Source organism: Acanthaster planci, linkage group LG05, assembly GCF_054643075.1.
Source record: "Acanthaster planci isolate LZ-2023a linkage group LG05, COTS_SCS, whole genome shotgun sequence".
Taxonomy (NCBI): domain Eukaryota; kingdom Metazoa; phylum Echinodermata; class Asteroidea; order Valvatida; family Acanthasteridae; genus Acanthaster; species Acanthaster planci.
In genome coordinates, this window is record NC_141781.1 from 20,403,595 (window position 1) to 20,420,704 (window position 17,110).

Genomic DNA, 17,110 nt, shown 5'->3' on the forward strand with positions numbered 1-17,110 from the left:
AAATTATTTATTATTATGATCAAGAGCTTAGGATAAACTAAGTAAACTTCTTGTTGATCAGACTTTCCTTGGTGTGTGAATCAAGGATCATCCTTGTCAATGACATCGATGATGGCATCAGAAGGTGTTCAAACAACCACAACATCAACTTGTCCTGTATCCAAAGGCCTTTCACAAATTCAGAAAACCCTTTTTCTAAAAAAGAGAAATCCTGAGTTCAGATATCGGGGAAAAGAATTTAAAGATAAGAAAACTAGAAATCCAGTTTGCACAAACACAGGCCAGACCATGATCACGACAGGATCACGTTTCACAGATGGCAGGCCATGATTTGTGTTGGTGCCAATTACCAACCTAATCGGGTGCAGGGTCAGGAGTTGCCGGTTTGTGTCACGTGATGTCATCTTGACATCACGCTTCGGAGGCCGCGGCGATACAAGGTCTTTGCTCAAGGCAAGTTTGATAGCGATGAATGCAATAGTGATTAGCTCTGGTCTACTTGCGAAATTTTTCACGAAGTCAAACAAAAGATATTGGACTTAATTTCCGTTTTTTTCTCCCCTTTCCAAAATAGTCAAACCATGTTCTTTTGCAAGGTTGCATTTATTTTCAGTCAAAACATACAGTCAAAGAAAGAAACCACCGATATTCTAGAGATCACTGAAATCACTTTAAATTCCTTCCACGTACGTCCCGTTGAATAATCTTGCCGTAAACAAGTACCGAATTATTTATAAAAGTAACATTCCAACACCACACTACCAGTTAAATGCGGGACGTTTTTGAGTTGTATATAAGGTACATATCAAATATAAAAGCTCAAAACGATACTCTTCAAGTAGAATATGAAATCATGTTTCTTGAAAGCCACAGGTGCGTGTGGCCATGGGGAATCTGTTCATTTTGGCACTTTTGTCTGTTTTCCTTATTAAAGGAGGAAGCCGCTGAATGAGGTTTCGCTGCCGTGAGCGCTGCCGCTACATGTTACATACACCTCGTCATTTTCGGACAGGGCCAATGACACACTGTCAAACGCATGTCCATTGATGCCATTCCAGGTGGAAAGACCGCTGGCAACCTGTTCGACCTTGCCCGCCCTGTCGCTAGAGAGCGCAACATTCAAAGATGATGCGCCTCTCGACTTGCACAAAGAGTGTCAATGAAGTGTCAAAACCTGCTACAATGGTCAATCTGATGAATTTTTTTTCAGCGACACATTTATGCACACATTGTTAAGTACGTTATGGTTGAAAATGTGGTAAGCAGGCTTTGGAGCAGCCTCACCAGTCAGGGCTTTCTGAAGTTACACGTGAGGTTGTGGGAGTTACTCCATTGGTTTTTTTCCCCTAGAATTTACCCGGAGGGTGAGTTTGCGCTTGCAGTCAGTGCCAGGGTTTTCGACCAATGCTGACGTTGGGCTGGTGGCGGTGGTTGTTAGGAGGCAAGCGGCTCGGCGTGTCCATTTCACCTTCTTGTCTATCTCCACTGCCACGGCTAGGAATCTGCGCACGAATTGTGATTGGTGGCCGCGGGGCTGTCAATCATTTGTGTCACTGACGCTTTCAATTCAGCGGAAGTTATGATGGTATATTGTTGGCATGTCGTCAGGTTTCTTTGCAGTCGCTCAGGAAATCGACAGGAAAGTTGAACAAACTCTGGCTTGCGCTGTCCCTCTCCGAACGACCGTCTGTCATCCTACGCTGCAGTAAACATCAAGACACGATCGATTTTAAAACGGACAGGTTTCCATGTAAGTTTTTTGTGTACAGGGTGTATCGAAATAGAGGAAACTAAAATTCAACCATAATTTACAGGAAAACTGCAGAATTCTTAACCAATATCTGTCTGTAGAAAGGTCTGAATGTGTTTTTTTAATGACACCTTAATTAATTAATCATGTGCTAAATGTGACAGTTAAACGAGTAATGATGCCTTGTTGACCAGCAGGTAACATATGGAATACCTGAATACCTGCAAATAGTTTTAAGACGACCAAATTAAAAAATCTTGAGAAAAAAATGAGGTAACGGCATACGGCATGTCAGGTAAACCATTCGTTACTTCTGGAGAACAATTTTCTCTTGGGTGTCTAGAAAGAGATGTAAATCACCAAGTGGAACTTTAAAAGCAGAACCCCACGTTTTGGTGGGAACAAGCTCGGTCGTTTTGAGGTGAACAGGAAAGCGCTGCAAATCCGACGCTTTAATCATCAGTCAGAGAGTCGATCAGTCAGTAAGTTAAGTAATGTTATCGTAAAAACAAAGTCACGCACAATTGTCCTACTTTCGTTTCGCCTTGTCACGTTTTGTTGCAATTTTACTACGTAACAGGATCGTCCTTGGCTTCAGCGTGTGATAGAGGTATTCACATTATGTTACACCGATAACTTCGCAGAATGATAACGAACTTAGTGCGTTTTCTTCCTTCTTGTTATTTCAGCCCACACGTGCACACTGGACTCTTTCACATTCGTCAAGATTTGTCCATGAATCTTTACTTCGAGGAAGCCACAATCAAGGTTAGTATACCTTTATTATCTTCCATCCTTGATCACTTCACGTTTCTGCCAGATCCGTTCCACTCCTCTTTGATAAATACATAAACAAATCACGCGGTCTTCATGATAATGTAACGTGACATCTAAAACAATAGGCTACCGGTGCCTGCGCCAAAATGAGTGTGTGTGACGATGGGAACAGAGACCCTGGCCAGGTGTTGTTTAGCCAAAGATGTCCAAGGCTGGCCTGGTACGTATATACACATGTATCTTGCTCATATTGGATGCTGCATGTGTGCTCTTAATTTTCTTTTTGATGTTAGTTTTGTTAGTTTTTAATTGGACTGAAACGTCGACCCTTTAAAGCATTTTGTTTATTCCCTGCACTTTATATCTGTAACGACACTGAGGCCCCTACATTGGATGACGGGGAACTGTTGCTTATAAATATGCAGATATGTTTTATTTTATTCGATTTGACTGATTTTCAAAAATCACTCTCACTTTAATAACAAGTAGTTTGGAACTACACCACAACCTATACAGCAAAAGGGAACGAATGGTGGCTGGCCGAAATCATAAGCTTGTACCGGGCCGCGTCACCATGAGGTATAATACTCGCGCATTAAACAGATGGAAATTAGTCATTAGGGGAATAAAAGATAGATTAATTTAATTTAATAGTATCGAATTACTATTAGCATATTCATTAAGCCCAGAGATACAAAAGGAGCCGGTGTCCGACAAAGAAAATAAAAAGCCGCACTATACTGGCTATAGCTAACCGTTTCCATCGTTTTCTGTGTACAAATCAGCTGAACCCGGACGAACTCAGTTGATTTACGTATCACGCTAGCTGCGTGAGGTCGCTGTTAGGCTTGATTTACCACTGCAAATACACGTACACGACAGAAAATACATGAGTTAGCCCATGCGGTGCGGCTAATAACAAACGCCTTGGCCAAGCCTAGTATTTAGAACGATTTTAGTGACAAAATTACCAATGGGAACTTGTTTAAAGCAGAAGCCAGCGTTGGAGTGGGAATTTACTCGGTCTTGTTGAGGTGAACAGGAGGCTACTTCCATCCTTTATCTAGGAGCCGTCGGTTGGTGAGTCGGTCGGATAGTTGGTTGGTGGGTCGGTCAGCTGGTCGTGATAGGTCTGCGTTTTTGTCGGTCATTCTGCCGGCCGCTCGTTTGGACGCTCAGATGACCAATATGACTGTCGGTCAGTCTGTCGGTCGTTCGGTCAAGCCAGACAGTCGATCTCTCAGTCGGTCTGTCAAGTAGTCGGTCAGACAGCTTGTCAGTTGGTTGGTTGGTCGGTCGGTTAGTCAGTTAAATCCCAATTCTGTGCAAAGTGTGCATTACGTTTGAAAGTTAAACAGGCCTATTGCATGCAATTTCGAAAATGTTATGATTTTGTCTAGACAAGGGTCATTGACCATTTCAAAACCAAACCCCGAAATGTTCTGTAGCAGACCAGCCCCACGTCAGTTGGACAGTGGGAGGAAGAAGGAATGGTCCCCTAAGTAAAGCGGACGAGCACTTGGAGAACACGTGAACAATAAATGATGTCTAACTCCAGAACTACAATTTATTAAATAAGAAAACACTTGGAGTAGTGTAATGGCTACACGGCACCGTAAATAATAATATAATGAATGGTCAAAGGCTAACACTGCTAGCTAACCAATACAGTGTGGCACATTGTAGAACAGAAAGCAGTTGCCACATTGGGTCCCGTAAATCGTACAATTTCTCCGACAGAAGATCGTGTGAAGTATTTATATAATGATAAGTACTTACTAGGGGTTCCTAGCGTTGACTCTCTGCCACACTTAGGAGCATGGCCGAAGCCATGCTCCCTGCAAATTAATACAAGCAAAATGCAGAGAGTACATTTCTTCATTCGAGACCAAAAGCAAAGAGATCACCTTCACACCGCGTGCCCGGGAAGCCTAAAAAATATCCACTTTATGTTAATTACCTCGGTGACGCGTATTGGAAGGATGAGGGCGCCCTTACTCAGGTACGGTTCCCTACAGATCGATGCACAAGAAGACCGTCCAGATTTATTGATGCGTAGTTTTGACAGCCATAGCGGTGTTGCTTTTTTATGATATTAATCCTATTGTATGAGACCACCCGACAGTGTGGCTTGGTCCATTCCTCGTTGAAAAAATCAGCATATATTTTTCAATCGCTCCACGTGCTTTTGCCACTCCCTGGTCCATTTTATCGGCGTGATCTTTAAGGAGTTATAATGCATCCTGTGATATAACTCCTATCAAATCAGCAATTAAGTAAATTCTCAAATTAGTATTTTCCCATCTCCGTATTTGTTCATGTTTCCAGCTCTTTTATATTACAGATGAAACTCTGCCCTACAGTTGTAGTCTCGATCTTCATGCTTCTGGGTAACTATATTGGGCACGGCGCTGCGACTACTGGGCCGGCTCCAGAGGACACTGATGGCCCTGGATTGCAGAAGTGTCCGGCGTGTAGCCACAGAAGTGTTGGAACCTCTGGATTGTCGGGAAATGCATACAATCCAGGATCTTTTGGCCGTGTGGTGTCAAAGGATGTCGCAGGTGCGCCGGGTAGAAAGGGTGACGTTGGCCTGACGGGTGCTGTAGATAAGCGTGGAACACCTGGGAATCACGGCCCTAAAGGAGACAGCAGAATTGGGCTGCCTGATAAGAGTGGTCCGAAAAGTCCGCCTCACGGTACCGTGGATGAGCAGGGAGCATCTGGGAGCTTTGGGCCTAAAGGAGACGACGGGACTGACCTAACTGTTAAAAGAGGTTTAAAATCCAAAGGTGGACCAAAGGGGGAACGCGGTGTAAACAGGAAATAAACTCAGCCCGGCGCCTCTCCAGACAAGGATCCTCCACCGGATTGCATTCACTAAGACAAGGTCACGCTAATCGGCTTCTTCTGCAAATGATGACGATAACCGTTTTCCCTTATAGGTGGCTGAGGTCGCTTCTGCTCGGCACCAACTCAGATCATCAACAGAGCGATGCATTCACATGTAATGTTCCAGCACCGACGTGTTCATTATTTTTTGCACACAAAATAAACCCCATCAGCCGTGACCTTCACAGGCGCGTGTACCCCATCGTTCGGTAAAAGTGGTGTTCATTAAAGAGGTGTTGGGAATTTATAATATTTTATTTGTCCATAAATATCTTACATATGCACGTGTTTCCTTCAACATAATTCCAGGTAAATGACTGAGAAACGTGCGTTATTTTGGCCAGTGAGGTTTAACTTAGCCGATGTCTGCGTCGAGTAGCCGTGGTATTTCGATACGTACATATGCTTGCATGACCGGCGTGAAACGATGCCCCTCTCGCTTAGTTTCACGAAGTTTGCCCATTTTCTCCTCAATGCCTAAAATATTACACCCTTGTGATCAACTAAATAGCTGACCATCAATGAAATGCATGAAACTGGGGCGCAGGTTTGGCATCATGGGGTGGTGCAGCCGGTCTAAAAGGATATTTCCCGCAAAAAAGTAGAAAAAAAACGGGCGAGGAAATATGATTGATTCTCAACTCCAACTGGAATGTTTTATTAACTAGGGATCTGCAAGGTTCAGTTCGCATAAAGGTCGTTTGGCGCAGTGGTGACCTAAGTGGGAATATAGTAACCATGGAAACCAAGTGACCCGTAATAAGCATGGTAGGCCTAACTGCGCAGCCCATGTAAACTGGAAAAAACTTTAAGCAGAAGCACACCCTGCTTTGACAGGCATACGAGACTGGACTTAATGGGTTTTAATGCTGGTACTTCCCCCCCAAAAATTCAACGGGCAACCTACCCTCGCCCCCTGGACACGTCACGGGTCGTTCTACTTTTCTTATTTTCCAAATTTAAAAAGTTGATTTCCAAGCATCTTACTGTGCAAAGGGAATCAAAAACAACCAAACAGACTTTGTTTCCATGTTTCCATGGATAACTTTGATTCTGCTGGAGACAAAAAGGGCCCCTAAAATCCTCCAATTTATAAAGGAACGATCTCACTTACCTTTAAGATTCACGCACAGGGTTGGTCTGGGATAATTTGCAGTTAAGTAGGCTGGTTTGGGAGTCGAAGTTGACCTTGGGATTTGGAGAAATTTAGGTGGGAAAATGAAGTGTGAAATTTGGCAAAATAATCATATTTGACGGAATGACTGGCTGGTGATTAGATATACAAAATATTGAGGGCGCTATTGATTGAAACCTTTAGGCTGTTAACTTATATTTGACGGAATGACTGGCTGGAGATTAGACATACAAAATATTGAGGGTGCTATTGATTGAAACCGTTAGGCTGTTAACTTATATTATATTTGAAGGAATGACTGGCTGGTGATTAAATATACAAAATATTGAGGGCGCTATTGATTGAAACCGTTAGGCTGTTAACTTATATTTGACGGAATGACTGGCTGGTGATTAAATATACAAAATATTGAGGGCGCTATTGATTGAGACCGTTAGGCTGTTAACTTATATTATATTTGACGGAATGACTTGCTGGTGATTAAATATACAAAATATTAAGGGCGCTATTGATTGAAACCGTTAGGCTGTTATCTTATATTATATTTGACGGAATGACTGGCTGGTGATTATATATACAAAATATTGAGGGCGCTATTGATTGAGACCGTTAGGCTGTTAACTTATATTATATTTGACGGAATGACTGGCTGGTGATTAGATATACAAAATATTGAGGGCGCCATTGCTTGAGACCGTTAGGCTAGGCTGTTAACTTATATTATAACTTGGTGAATCAACAGAGGGCGCCGTTCACTTCTCACTGTCTGTTGATGCTTTCTAACAAAAGTTTTGGACGCCATTTTGCTTCAATTTTTGAGTGGATTGACGTCATGTACTGACTCTTCCGTTCGTGTCTGTGTCTTCACGTCTTGCAGACCGTCTGCGTAACAAACGACCATATTGAAACCAGGCTTAAGACGGGGCAAAGTGGAGAGAAACAGCAACGACCCGCCTCTCTATACTCTGCAGCCGGCGGGGCAGTATCCACTTTAAGCAGAAGCACACCCTGCTTTGACAGGCATATGAGACTGGACTAAATCACTGGGTTTAAATGCTGGTACTTCCCAAAAAATAAAATTCAACGGGCAACCTACCCTCGCCCCCCGGACACGTCACGGGTCGTTCTACTTTTCTTATTTTCCAAATTTAAAAAGTTGATTTCCAAGCATCTTACTGTGCAAAGGGAATCAAAAACAACCAAACAGACTTTGTTTCCACGTTTAAGTCATGAGCCTCCTTTTTAAAACTATGACGTGAGCACAAAGTCACAAGGAAAAAGTATTATATGGTTTGATATCACTCAGTGTGGGAATTCCCTGGATGCCTACATAGCATGATATCAATACTCGATATTTGTCATCAAGATGACAAATATCGAGTAGGGATGTCCCTAGGCGTAACCATGAAAGTTTTCCGGGCAAGACTGGAGTGACACACCTCACTCTTATAGTAGTTTGGTGTTTATATAGTGAATATTAAAGGATGTTACCCGCAAGGAGTCTGTGTAGTTCAGAATGACCCGTTCAGCTCATTAACACCACGCAGAGAGAGTAGCGCCAACTTCCAACTTTCGAATTAGAATTGCTGTTCATTACAATGTTCATTACAGTAAGCCACCATTATGGGTCTAACAATTGAGACACTCATGTCGGAACTCTCTCTATATAAACAGCTCTGATCAAGACCCATTACACATGCGCCACTGAAAATTTCTTTCGAAACAGGAGCGAGAACGTTGAACTGGGAAAGGATATAAGTAGCCCCAAAAATGACTACTTAGAACTGCAAACACCACCAAAACAATTTCAGAGCCACAGTGCAACAAACAAAAGAAGAGACAAAGTTAGGTCCAATGGGCTATGCACCTGGAGCAGAAGCACCCGCTCAACGGTTGAAAAGAGCCGCGTCGGTCTGGAGTATTTGTTGGTAGCTATGCCACTGCCGTGTTGCGTTTCCTCGACGCTCGTGAACCAGCAGTATATGCAGTTATACAAAGGTCGTATAACGCCGCGAAGCTGTGCAAGATGGGGAACTCTGCCAAAATGGTGCAAGCACCCTCGGCACCATTCGAGCAAGCAATGCGTCTGCGCAGTGCTCATTAGTGCAAGAGGGTCAGGAAGAATGTCATCTCCGTCACTGTCCGGCAATTTTAAGTAATTTGTTACTTTTAGTTAATTTAGTATTTAACTTAGACTGCTTTACATGAAATGCTATTAATAATATTTTTTGATAATAAAAAATTATTATGTTTCATGAACAAAATAAGCAAGATTGAGCCACTTTGTTTACTTTTAAGCCCTACAAAGGGACAGATGATATTCCCCCTAGTGTTGTGGCTTATAATATACATTCGGGTATTTTGTCCAAACTGCTTGCTCAAATGGCGGTCAGGGGAAATACAATGTTTCAAGCATATTTGCGGTGAGGTTCTCCATCTTGCACCGCTATGTGGCGCTATATGATCTTTGGTTAGTATCAAAGGGGCCTCCGCTGCTAAGAAAATAGCTCTTGGTCCAGCTCGAGCCCATATATGGGAGTCGCAAACGTTGTGGGCGATGCCAGGCTATAGCGGGGAACACAATGATCAACCGTTGTGTGGTTGCATTAATTCCCAACTTGTTCTGCGCTTCCTGGCGTTCACAACTTATAGCAAAGAATATGCATTAACTTAATTGTCGATGATTAAAATGCTTCGGTGAACAGCCCCTGTAATAACAGTCTGTCCAGAAGCCTGGTCCCATGAAATACGTTCATGACTGAGGGACGCTAAACAAGTTGGTGCACAGACTGTCTGGCACAGCACAAGACAGTCGGTCACCGTCGGTTTGACCACCCCCCGCACTCCAACACTACCGCTATATGCTTCAGCTGATTGTTGGGTTCGCGTATCTATTAAGCAGATACCACATTATACAGTCGAAAGCATGCAGGAACTTGAGGAAATACCGAGTATGCGTCTGTACTTCCTCATTTGGTTCATTAAGAGTTCAACCACCGCGATGTTCAGCATGGAATGAAAACAAAAATCTGTAGACTTATGTGCAGTGCCAGACTTGGTGTCAAATGGAGGTATATAGTAGCTGGCATTTTCGTTGCATTTTATTTGTCAGATTTATTTATTTTTGTTGGAATAACAGCGAATTAAATGGCAATTGATTATGAACAGGATAATAATAATAATAATAATGTTCGGTGTCTGAGGTAGGAGGAAAGCCCTGGATCATCCACGGAATCACGTAGGGGCCGACAAACAATTGTTGTATTTATCTATCAAAGTTGTCGTTACCACCACCAGTGACTTCAGGTAAGTGATCCCTAACTGACAGGTTTGCTTGTGTCAATCAAAAAGCACGTGACATAATGATCAACTTCCGTGACAAGAAGACATGATCGCTTCATGGTGTCACTGAAGGAAGTGCCAACTCTGGTAGCCCTACAGCCCAAGTGCGTGACAGCATTGTACTCACGGGCAACTTCCGCCCAACCCACGCGAGGGAAGCCGGTGATGTGTGTGAGTGACAGTGCGCACGGCCCAATCACGAACCGGGCCCGGCTTCCCCCCCCCCCTCCGGTCACCCGTCAGGTGATCTGGTGGAAAGTTCAAAAGCTCGAGCGGCCGTTGGACTCCTCAGAACCACCACCGCTCATCTCAGCCTCCGGTTGGCGTCCTGACAAATCGACCGCAGCAGTCAAGAAGTCCCAAGGTAAGCGTCTTGCGCAGAAGCGTTTTCAGACAGGAATAGCACTTGTTCTTCAGTGATGACTGAAGCTCCCTTTCTTTGCTTATTGCAATCTCTTGGAAAGCTTTTCCGACGCACAGGAATGAACTTATGATTCGTATATTCTGTGAAAATGCACGTCTACACATTCCTTCCCCAGCTATGGTATACAGCTCCTTTATAAAACAAATCCGCCGTGATATTGAAGAATCGCTTAATCGCAGCAGAGAGCAATTATTGGATTGAAGCAGTTAGGAAAAAAATTTTCGAAGTCCTGCCTGCTCTTCTGAAATCCTTTCCAATCCGCAACTGTTACTTTCTTCTTTACCTGTTTTTCACGAACTTAGTTCGAAATAAAAGAAAACTACATCGCCCTTTGTATTTCATGCCGTGTGCATTCGGCATTTATGAAGACATTTGCTGATTGGCTGCATTCCGAGGGCACACGGTTTTCCTATTCCATATCGTTGCAGCTTCATGCGTGACCTCAGCTGAAATATATAAGAATCAGTGACATGAAGAGTTTGTCGCTTTAAATGTGACATTCTCACGCCAATAATTATTTATCGTGATACTCCACGACAACTTTCAGTTGAAGTCGGATACCTCCACTAACTCCGTCCAGAATTTTAGGCCACATCTCCCAATCCCACCGCAATGGATTGTGTCTCTTCAGCTGGCTATTTTTTTGGCCTGATCGAACTATATTACATGTACTACATGTATACACTTGTTAATATCATTCCATTAAAGCTCCTTATCAACGCCTGCATTACCTTTTAGATCCCTCTCTAACTTTCGAGCACACTTTGCTGCTGGTTTTCGTGTCGGTATCGTGAGCTGAAATCTTGTTTGTCATCAGAGAGTGCAACGAAGTCTCAAGACAGTTTCATGTCGGTATCACCGTTAATACAGCCGTTTCGCAACAGTGCGCCACCAAGAGTTGGCCAATCACAAACCGTTCCGAAGCCTTTTTTTAAATTAATTGCCCCTCACCCTTTTGAGGGGAGTCATGGCCCCTGATTCTCCCTACCCCTTTATCCGCCTACTGCCGAGCAAGTTTACCCAACCTCCCGGCCATAAAAATACGGTTAAGCCTTCCTTGTGTTAGTGTAGATGTTGTTAGTATTTTATGCAATCATTCTATTGGTCCTCCAACTTTTCGTTGGCCAACAAACTTTTAAGGACCTCAACATTTTTGGCAGGCCCTCAATGTTTTCATTAATGGCATATTCCACAGTTAACTTCACAGAACGATAACAAGCATTGTTATTCTTCTTTGGCATTATTTCAGCTTACACTAAACTCTTGCTAATCCACTAGTTTTGTCCCCGGTCTGTGAATTCAAGACATGGTCGAGGTGAGCGCCTTTATTATCTTTCTCTTTTTTTTTCTAAAAAAGTAGTTTTTTTATATTAACAATGAGCCATTTCGGTATTCCAAGAGCGCATCCTCGTTACAAGGCTAGTCGGGAACAGCTAGCTGCGCGCGCGCGCGTGATACTCTGTCCTATCAGCGCAGCCATACACTGACTCGCGCGCGCTTTGTTCCCGAAAGACTTTGACTATTCGAGATACCGAACTTGTTCACTGAATCTACACACTTGTCTCTTTCCTTCGGTTGCAATGGATATCGTTAATTTAAGGTACTGATTTTCCCCTGTTCCAGCAAGAGCCATTAGGATCTGACCAATTTCTTTTCAACAAAGCCAAAGATTCCAACTCTAACAGTGTCAGCCCCCCTCACTCCGCGCCCACTTTTCTAGATTCCACCACCACCCCTAATTTCCAGCACCAATTTACGCCAGTGTGAACATGATTCCTCCGAACATGATTTGTGCAACTTTCTACTAGTTTAGAATAGGCCTAATTGTAAATACGATTCGACACCTCATTTGAGTTGATTTTCTACTGAAGAGTAGACCTTTCAAAACAGTTTTGATATGTTCGGGCTTTTTCGAATGACGTAATGGCACCGTTGCTTTGATGTCGTTACCAGCGGCGAGTGTTCACTTTCTGGAATTTTCAACTAACACTTGAAACTCGGAAAAATTCTGATTAAAACTATCTCTGTGGAACTCTGCTCACCGGCCTACTGTCGTGAATGTAGTGAAGAATTAAGAGAGTGCATTGAAAGAAACAGTGCAGACGACGACCGTCTAAGACTGTAACGGGCCGATCGCTACAGGTTGTTTTAGGATCCCGGAGACAGATAGTCCACACAATATTCCACAGTATTAGGCGGATTTGATAACGATAATATGATCTCACCACATCTCAGGACGCCATTTTACGAAAAAAACCCCGATGACCTATCCCATCATGCCTTTTCCTATCATGCAGTATGGTGTCATGTCCTAGAACAGACATATGCATTTGCAAGCTATACACTGCATTTGTATGAATGTGTGTGTATACCAATTCGCTGCAAGACTAGCTGACGCAGCAGACAGCTAGACTGTCGTTGACTTATAAGATTCCTACTCTTGAAATGACACAACCCTGACCCATCCCTCGTTCAAATGTAGGGGATGTATATTTTCAATGGCTCCGTGTGATTCTACCCCCTGAAGCTGGTCCACAAATTTTGCTTCCTAAACTTGTTCGATCAGCATGATTTTGAGGTAGTTTTTTATACAACTCTACCCAAATCAGCACATTATTCCTTGCCCTTCTCTGTATTTCAACCAGTGTTGGAGGTCTCGAGACCTGGTCTCGGTCTCGAGACCGTCTCGAGACCTTTTTTGAGGTCTCGGTCTCGGTCATCTTGGTCTCGGTCTCGGACTGCAAAAGTCTCGGTCCCGAAGTTCTGGTCTCGGTCTTGAAAGAGCTGGTCTCGGTCTTGGTCTCGGTCTCGGACGTAAAGGTCTCGACTACAACACTGATTTCAACCCCCTTTTTTTCTCTTTCATTTAAGATGAAGATCTGCTTTGCGACCGCACTTTCAATCGTCATTCTTCTGGGCAACTGTATCAAACTCCGTGCTGCCATTACCGGGCCGGCTCCCGCGGAGAGCGATAGTCCTGGGTCTCAGGTGTGTTCAATGTGCTGCCAGGGACCTGCCGGAACCCCTGGTATTCCGGGATTGCCGGGAAATCAAGGAAATGCGGGAAGCCCAGGACTTTATGGCCCCACGGGGTCAAAGGGCGACGCAGGTGAGCCGGGTGCAAAAGGTGAGGTTGGTCTAGCTGGTGCCATGGGCGAGCGGGGAGCACCTGGGAACCCGGGGCCTAAAGGAGATGACGGAATTAGCCTGCCTGGTAAGATAGGTCCAAGAGGTCCACCTGGTTTAGGTGGGCCAAAGGGGGCAAGCGGTGTCAAAGGTCAAAAGGGTGAACTGGGTGAAGCCGGCGAGGCTCTAGAGACTCCACGGGTAGCATTCACTGTGACGAGGACGACCTCCTCGGCTGCTTCTTCGAGTTACAACACCCGTTTGCAGTTCCAGGAGACTGAGACGCTTCTGCCGGGTACCAGCTTCGATCTAGAGAGCGGTGCGTTCTCGTGTAACGTGTCAGGCACCTATGTGTTCATGTTTTCTGTAAGAAAACAGAACCCCAGCAGTGACCTTCACGTTAAGCTTTGGAAAAACGGAGTCGTGATTGTCACCGGCGTCAGCACTGATTCAAGTCACTATGAACAGGTGTCTGGGAGCGCGGTGCTGGTTCTACAGCAGGGAGACTCAGTATATGTAACCATGAAAGGTACTGCGTACAGTGATTCCGATCATGAAACGTCATTCTCTGGCTTCCTCCTTTACGCCAAATAAAAAAATAAAAATAGATAGTACCTGAGCCTAAGAGTGTTAATTGCTAACCTTTTTCATTACTATCCCTTAACAAGAAATTATAGGCCTATGCATCAGAAATAAACCAGTTTGGAAACAAGCTTGCATTTTCTTAAAAACGTTTTGATTTTCTGCATGAAATACAGCCGACCAACACGTTCAAATACCGAAAAAAAGTGTCAAGATGTGTTTGCTTACTAGTAATGTAAGCAAAATGTATGCAATTTTGTTGAAGCACTCTTTCGAATGTGCCTACTATTTCAATGTTCGGGAGCCAAGGAGAGCTCAATTACAGAATACCCGCCATCCATCACAATCAACCTCATAGCCAGGTTGAATTCAAAATGCTTGTAAACACGGGTGGATCCTCCCTGTGTTTAGCGGAATCATGTCTTTTGTTCAGCCAGTCGGAGCGGTGTTGTGGGAACATAGTTATCGTCCCTATCATATTATTGGCCCCTCACAACATTTCTACATCTCAACACGTGTGTAATCCGGTAACGAGCATGGTGCAGATACATATCAAACCCTATTTTGAAAACAAGTTACAGATGGAGTGCAAGTGTACAGTGAAATTCTCCGCAGGAAATGTTATCGCAAAAAGGAATTAACAGCAGCAATTGCCTTAATCTTGTTTTATGTACAGCCTATCAATTTTTAATGTAATTAATTAAGTAGCCAATTGACGTTAGTAGCCAATCAATACAGGCGTTTCACAATAGTACGCCACCAAGAATTTGCAGCGCGTTGACCAATCACAAGTACGTGAAATATCTGTCGACCCAATTCGCTTTTGGAAAGGGTCGACTGTTTTCACGTACTGTGATTGGTCAACGAGTGGCAAACTCTTGGAGGCGCACTATTGCGAAACGCCCGTATTGATAATTCTCGTTAGATTTTTGAAATGCGCTCACTGCTTTCTCTTGTCAGATAAAATGTATAATTGGCTATATTTTACGTTTTCGAGATAACCGATGCAGAAAATCTTTTGGTATCAAAGTTCAGCTTGAACCAACCTTTAGAAAGGCTTAGGCTTAAAACAATGAAACGGGTTGTTCCTTCAAGCTGATTTATGCAGTTTTGAAACATGGCAGATAAAGAAGTACAACTTTGCAATTAAGACAAGAAAGTGATGTGTATGGAAGTTGTAATTGATGACAATATGTATCTTTAGTTATTTCAGAAAGTTTAATTATGGACACTTATGTTTTGTAATCAATCTGCAGCTATTTTTATAAAATCATTTATCAGTCTCATAAAGTCATGATTGCTTAATTGAAACATACACTGTTTAAAAACTGACTTTTGTCTCCAAAAGTATCCTTGTAATAAACATGTGAAGCTATGTCAGCAACGGAGAGAAAAACCGTTTGCTTGAACTTTGTTTTTCCACCACCTTGTGCGCTTCTTCATGGGGCCGCTGCGACCAATATTCATGCTGAAATGATAATTATTATTTACGAAATCCATGCATAACGGAAGTGAAAGTATTGATCGAAGTACAAAAGCCCTGCTGTGCCATCAAGTATTCATTTTCAAAAAGTGAAGCGTTTTTTCGAAGTTCGTTTTTATGGAAGTACATTTTTTTCACCTTCGTATTTTTCCAAAGTTCCTTTGCACAAGATATATATTCTCGAGTTCGTTCTTGTGAGATCAAATTTCAGAAACATTTTCTGTTTTTGAAAAGGAATCTTTTAACGAGATACATTTTTGACCATGTTTGTGTTTACCCAAAAATAACTTTTCCGAGCTAATTTTCAAGAAATATATTGCCAAGTTTGATTTCATAAAAAAGGAATGTCCAACAGTGTAATTCTTAAAACATACTATAAAAATGTATACATGTACATGTGTCTCATGAAACGTACTCGGAAAATCGTGAAAACAAATTGAAACGAAATCCTCAGTGGCTGATAAGCGACCTGCTCAATAAACTGGCATCGCCTGGCCTAAAACCCGAACCTCGGGCAGCTGAACTAGGCTGACACGATGTTGGGCTTTTTACCCAGTTTTTGAAGGAAGGGAGCGGAAACTAGCCTCAGAAAAAAAGAATACCGCCTTTTTTAAGGAGTGCATGGCCCCACTGACCTCCCTCCCTGTGGATTCGCCCCTAAGCCCTCTAAAAAGCTATCTTTTGCATTGAATAATATGCGTCAGTTTTCAACGGCCTTCACGACTGCTTTTGGACTGATCATCTTCGAAGTGAAAATTGAAATGTCTTCAAAATTTATCGATCAACCAACTAAAACAGGAAATGAGGATTTTGAAACTTTGATTCTGTACATGTAGCACCTATTCTATTCAGTGTTTACCAAAGATTGTCTAGCGCCGCGCAGCGGCGCAAGATGGGCAACTCTCCACTGACACACGTAATCGCCATGGACGCCATTTTGGTGTGATATTGCGCCACAGTATAATGCGCGCGAAGTACAAAAAATGTACATGCACACTGTACGTTTCTGGGTGGCGCTCTGTGTACGAATGGATCGCGAAGCACAATGTCGTCGACGTGTTGCAGCCATCAACCATTTTTTTTTCTCCTCCAGTTCTATGCATCAACAGCAAAAGCAGGTTCAAGAAAAGCTTGGAACTATCATTCTTACATTTTCCCAAGAACAAAGAAAGGCGAGAAGTAATTTAAATAGTGCAAAGTGAAATTTACCAAAAAATAGGCATACAATAGCGGCAAAAATCAACAATAGCTTAAGCTAGATTGAGCCCCTAAACTAATGACGTTCATATTTGTAATGAGCCTCTGACCCATGAATGCATGTACATTGTAATTGGCTTAACATTCTACTAAACACCTAGGCATACGCTACAAATATTTACTGGCATATTGGACAAAGGATGAAAACCACACCACCTTCCTTTAGGAGTTTTATCAAGCTTTCTTTATTTCACAGACAGTATGGACAGTTAAAACAACAAAAGCGCAGAAACTGCACAGTTTGTAAATTCAGACTTGTTGCCCTATTAAAAAAAAAATGAATTTTACTATGTGCTTACATTTTATTTGATGTTTCCATTTCTTTAACAGGTAGATTCAACC

General features: G+C 42.9%; 2 protein-coding genes across 2 annotated transcripts in view; one reads left to right on the forward strand and one right to left on the reverse strand.

The window, feature by feature from the left end:
- Positions 1 to 17,110, reverse strand: part of LOC110990062 (uncharacterized) — a 49,543-nt gene that overhangs the window by 31,572 nt on the left and 861 nt on the right. The gene's annotated exons all lie outside the window — the stretch shown is intronic.
- LOC110984145 (uncharacterized) lies at positions 10,038 to 15,382 on the forward strand. Its single transcript, XM_022243980.2, has 3 exons — positions 10,038 to 10,260; positions 11,570 to 11,635; positions 13,192 to 15,382. Exons 2-3 carry the CDS (start codon positions 11,627 to 11,629, stop codon positions 14,038 to 14,040), a joined length of 858 nt encoding a protein of 285 aa, XP_022099672.2. The 5' UTR covers positions 10,038 to 10,260; positions 11,570 to 11,626; the 3' UTR covers positions 14,041 to 15,382.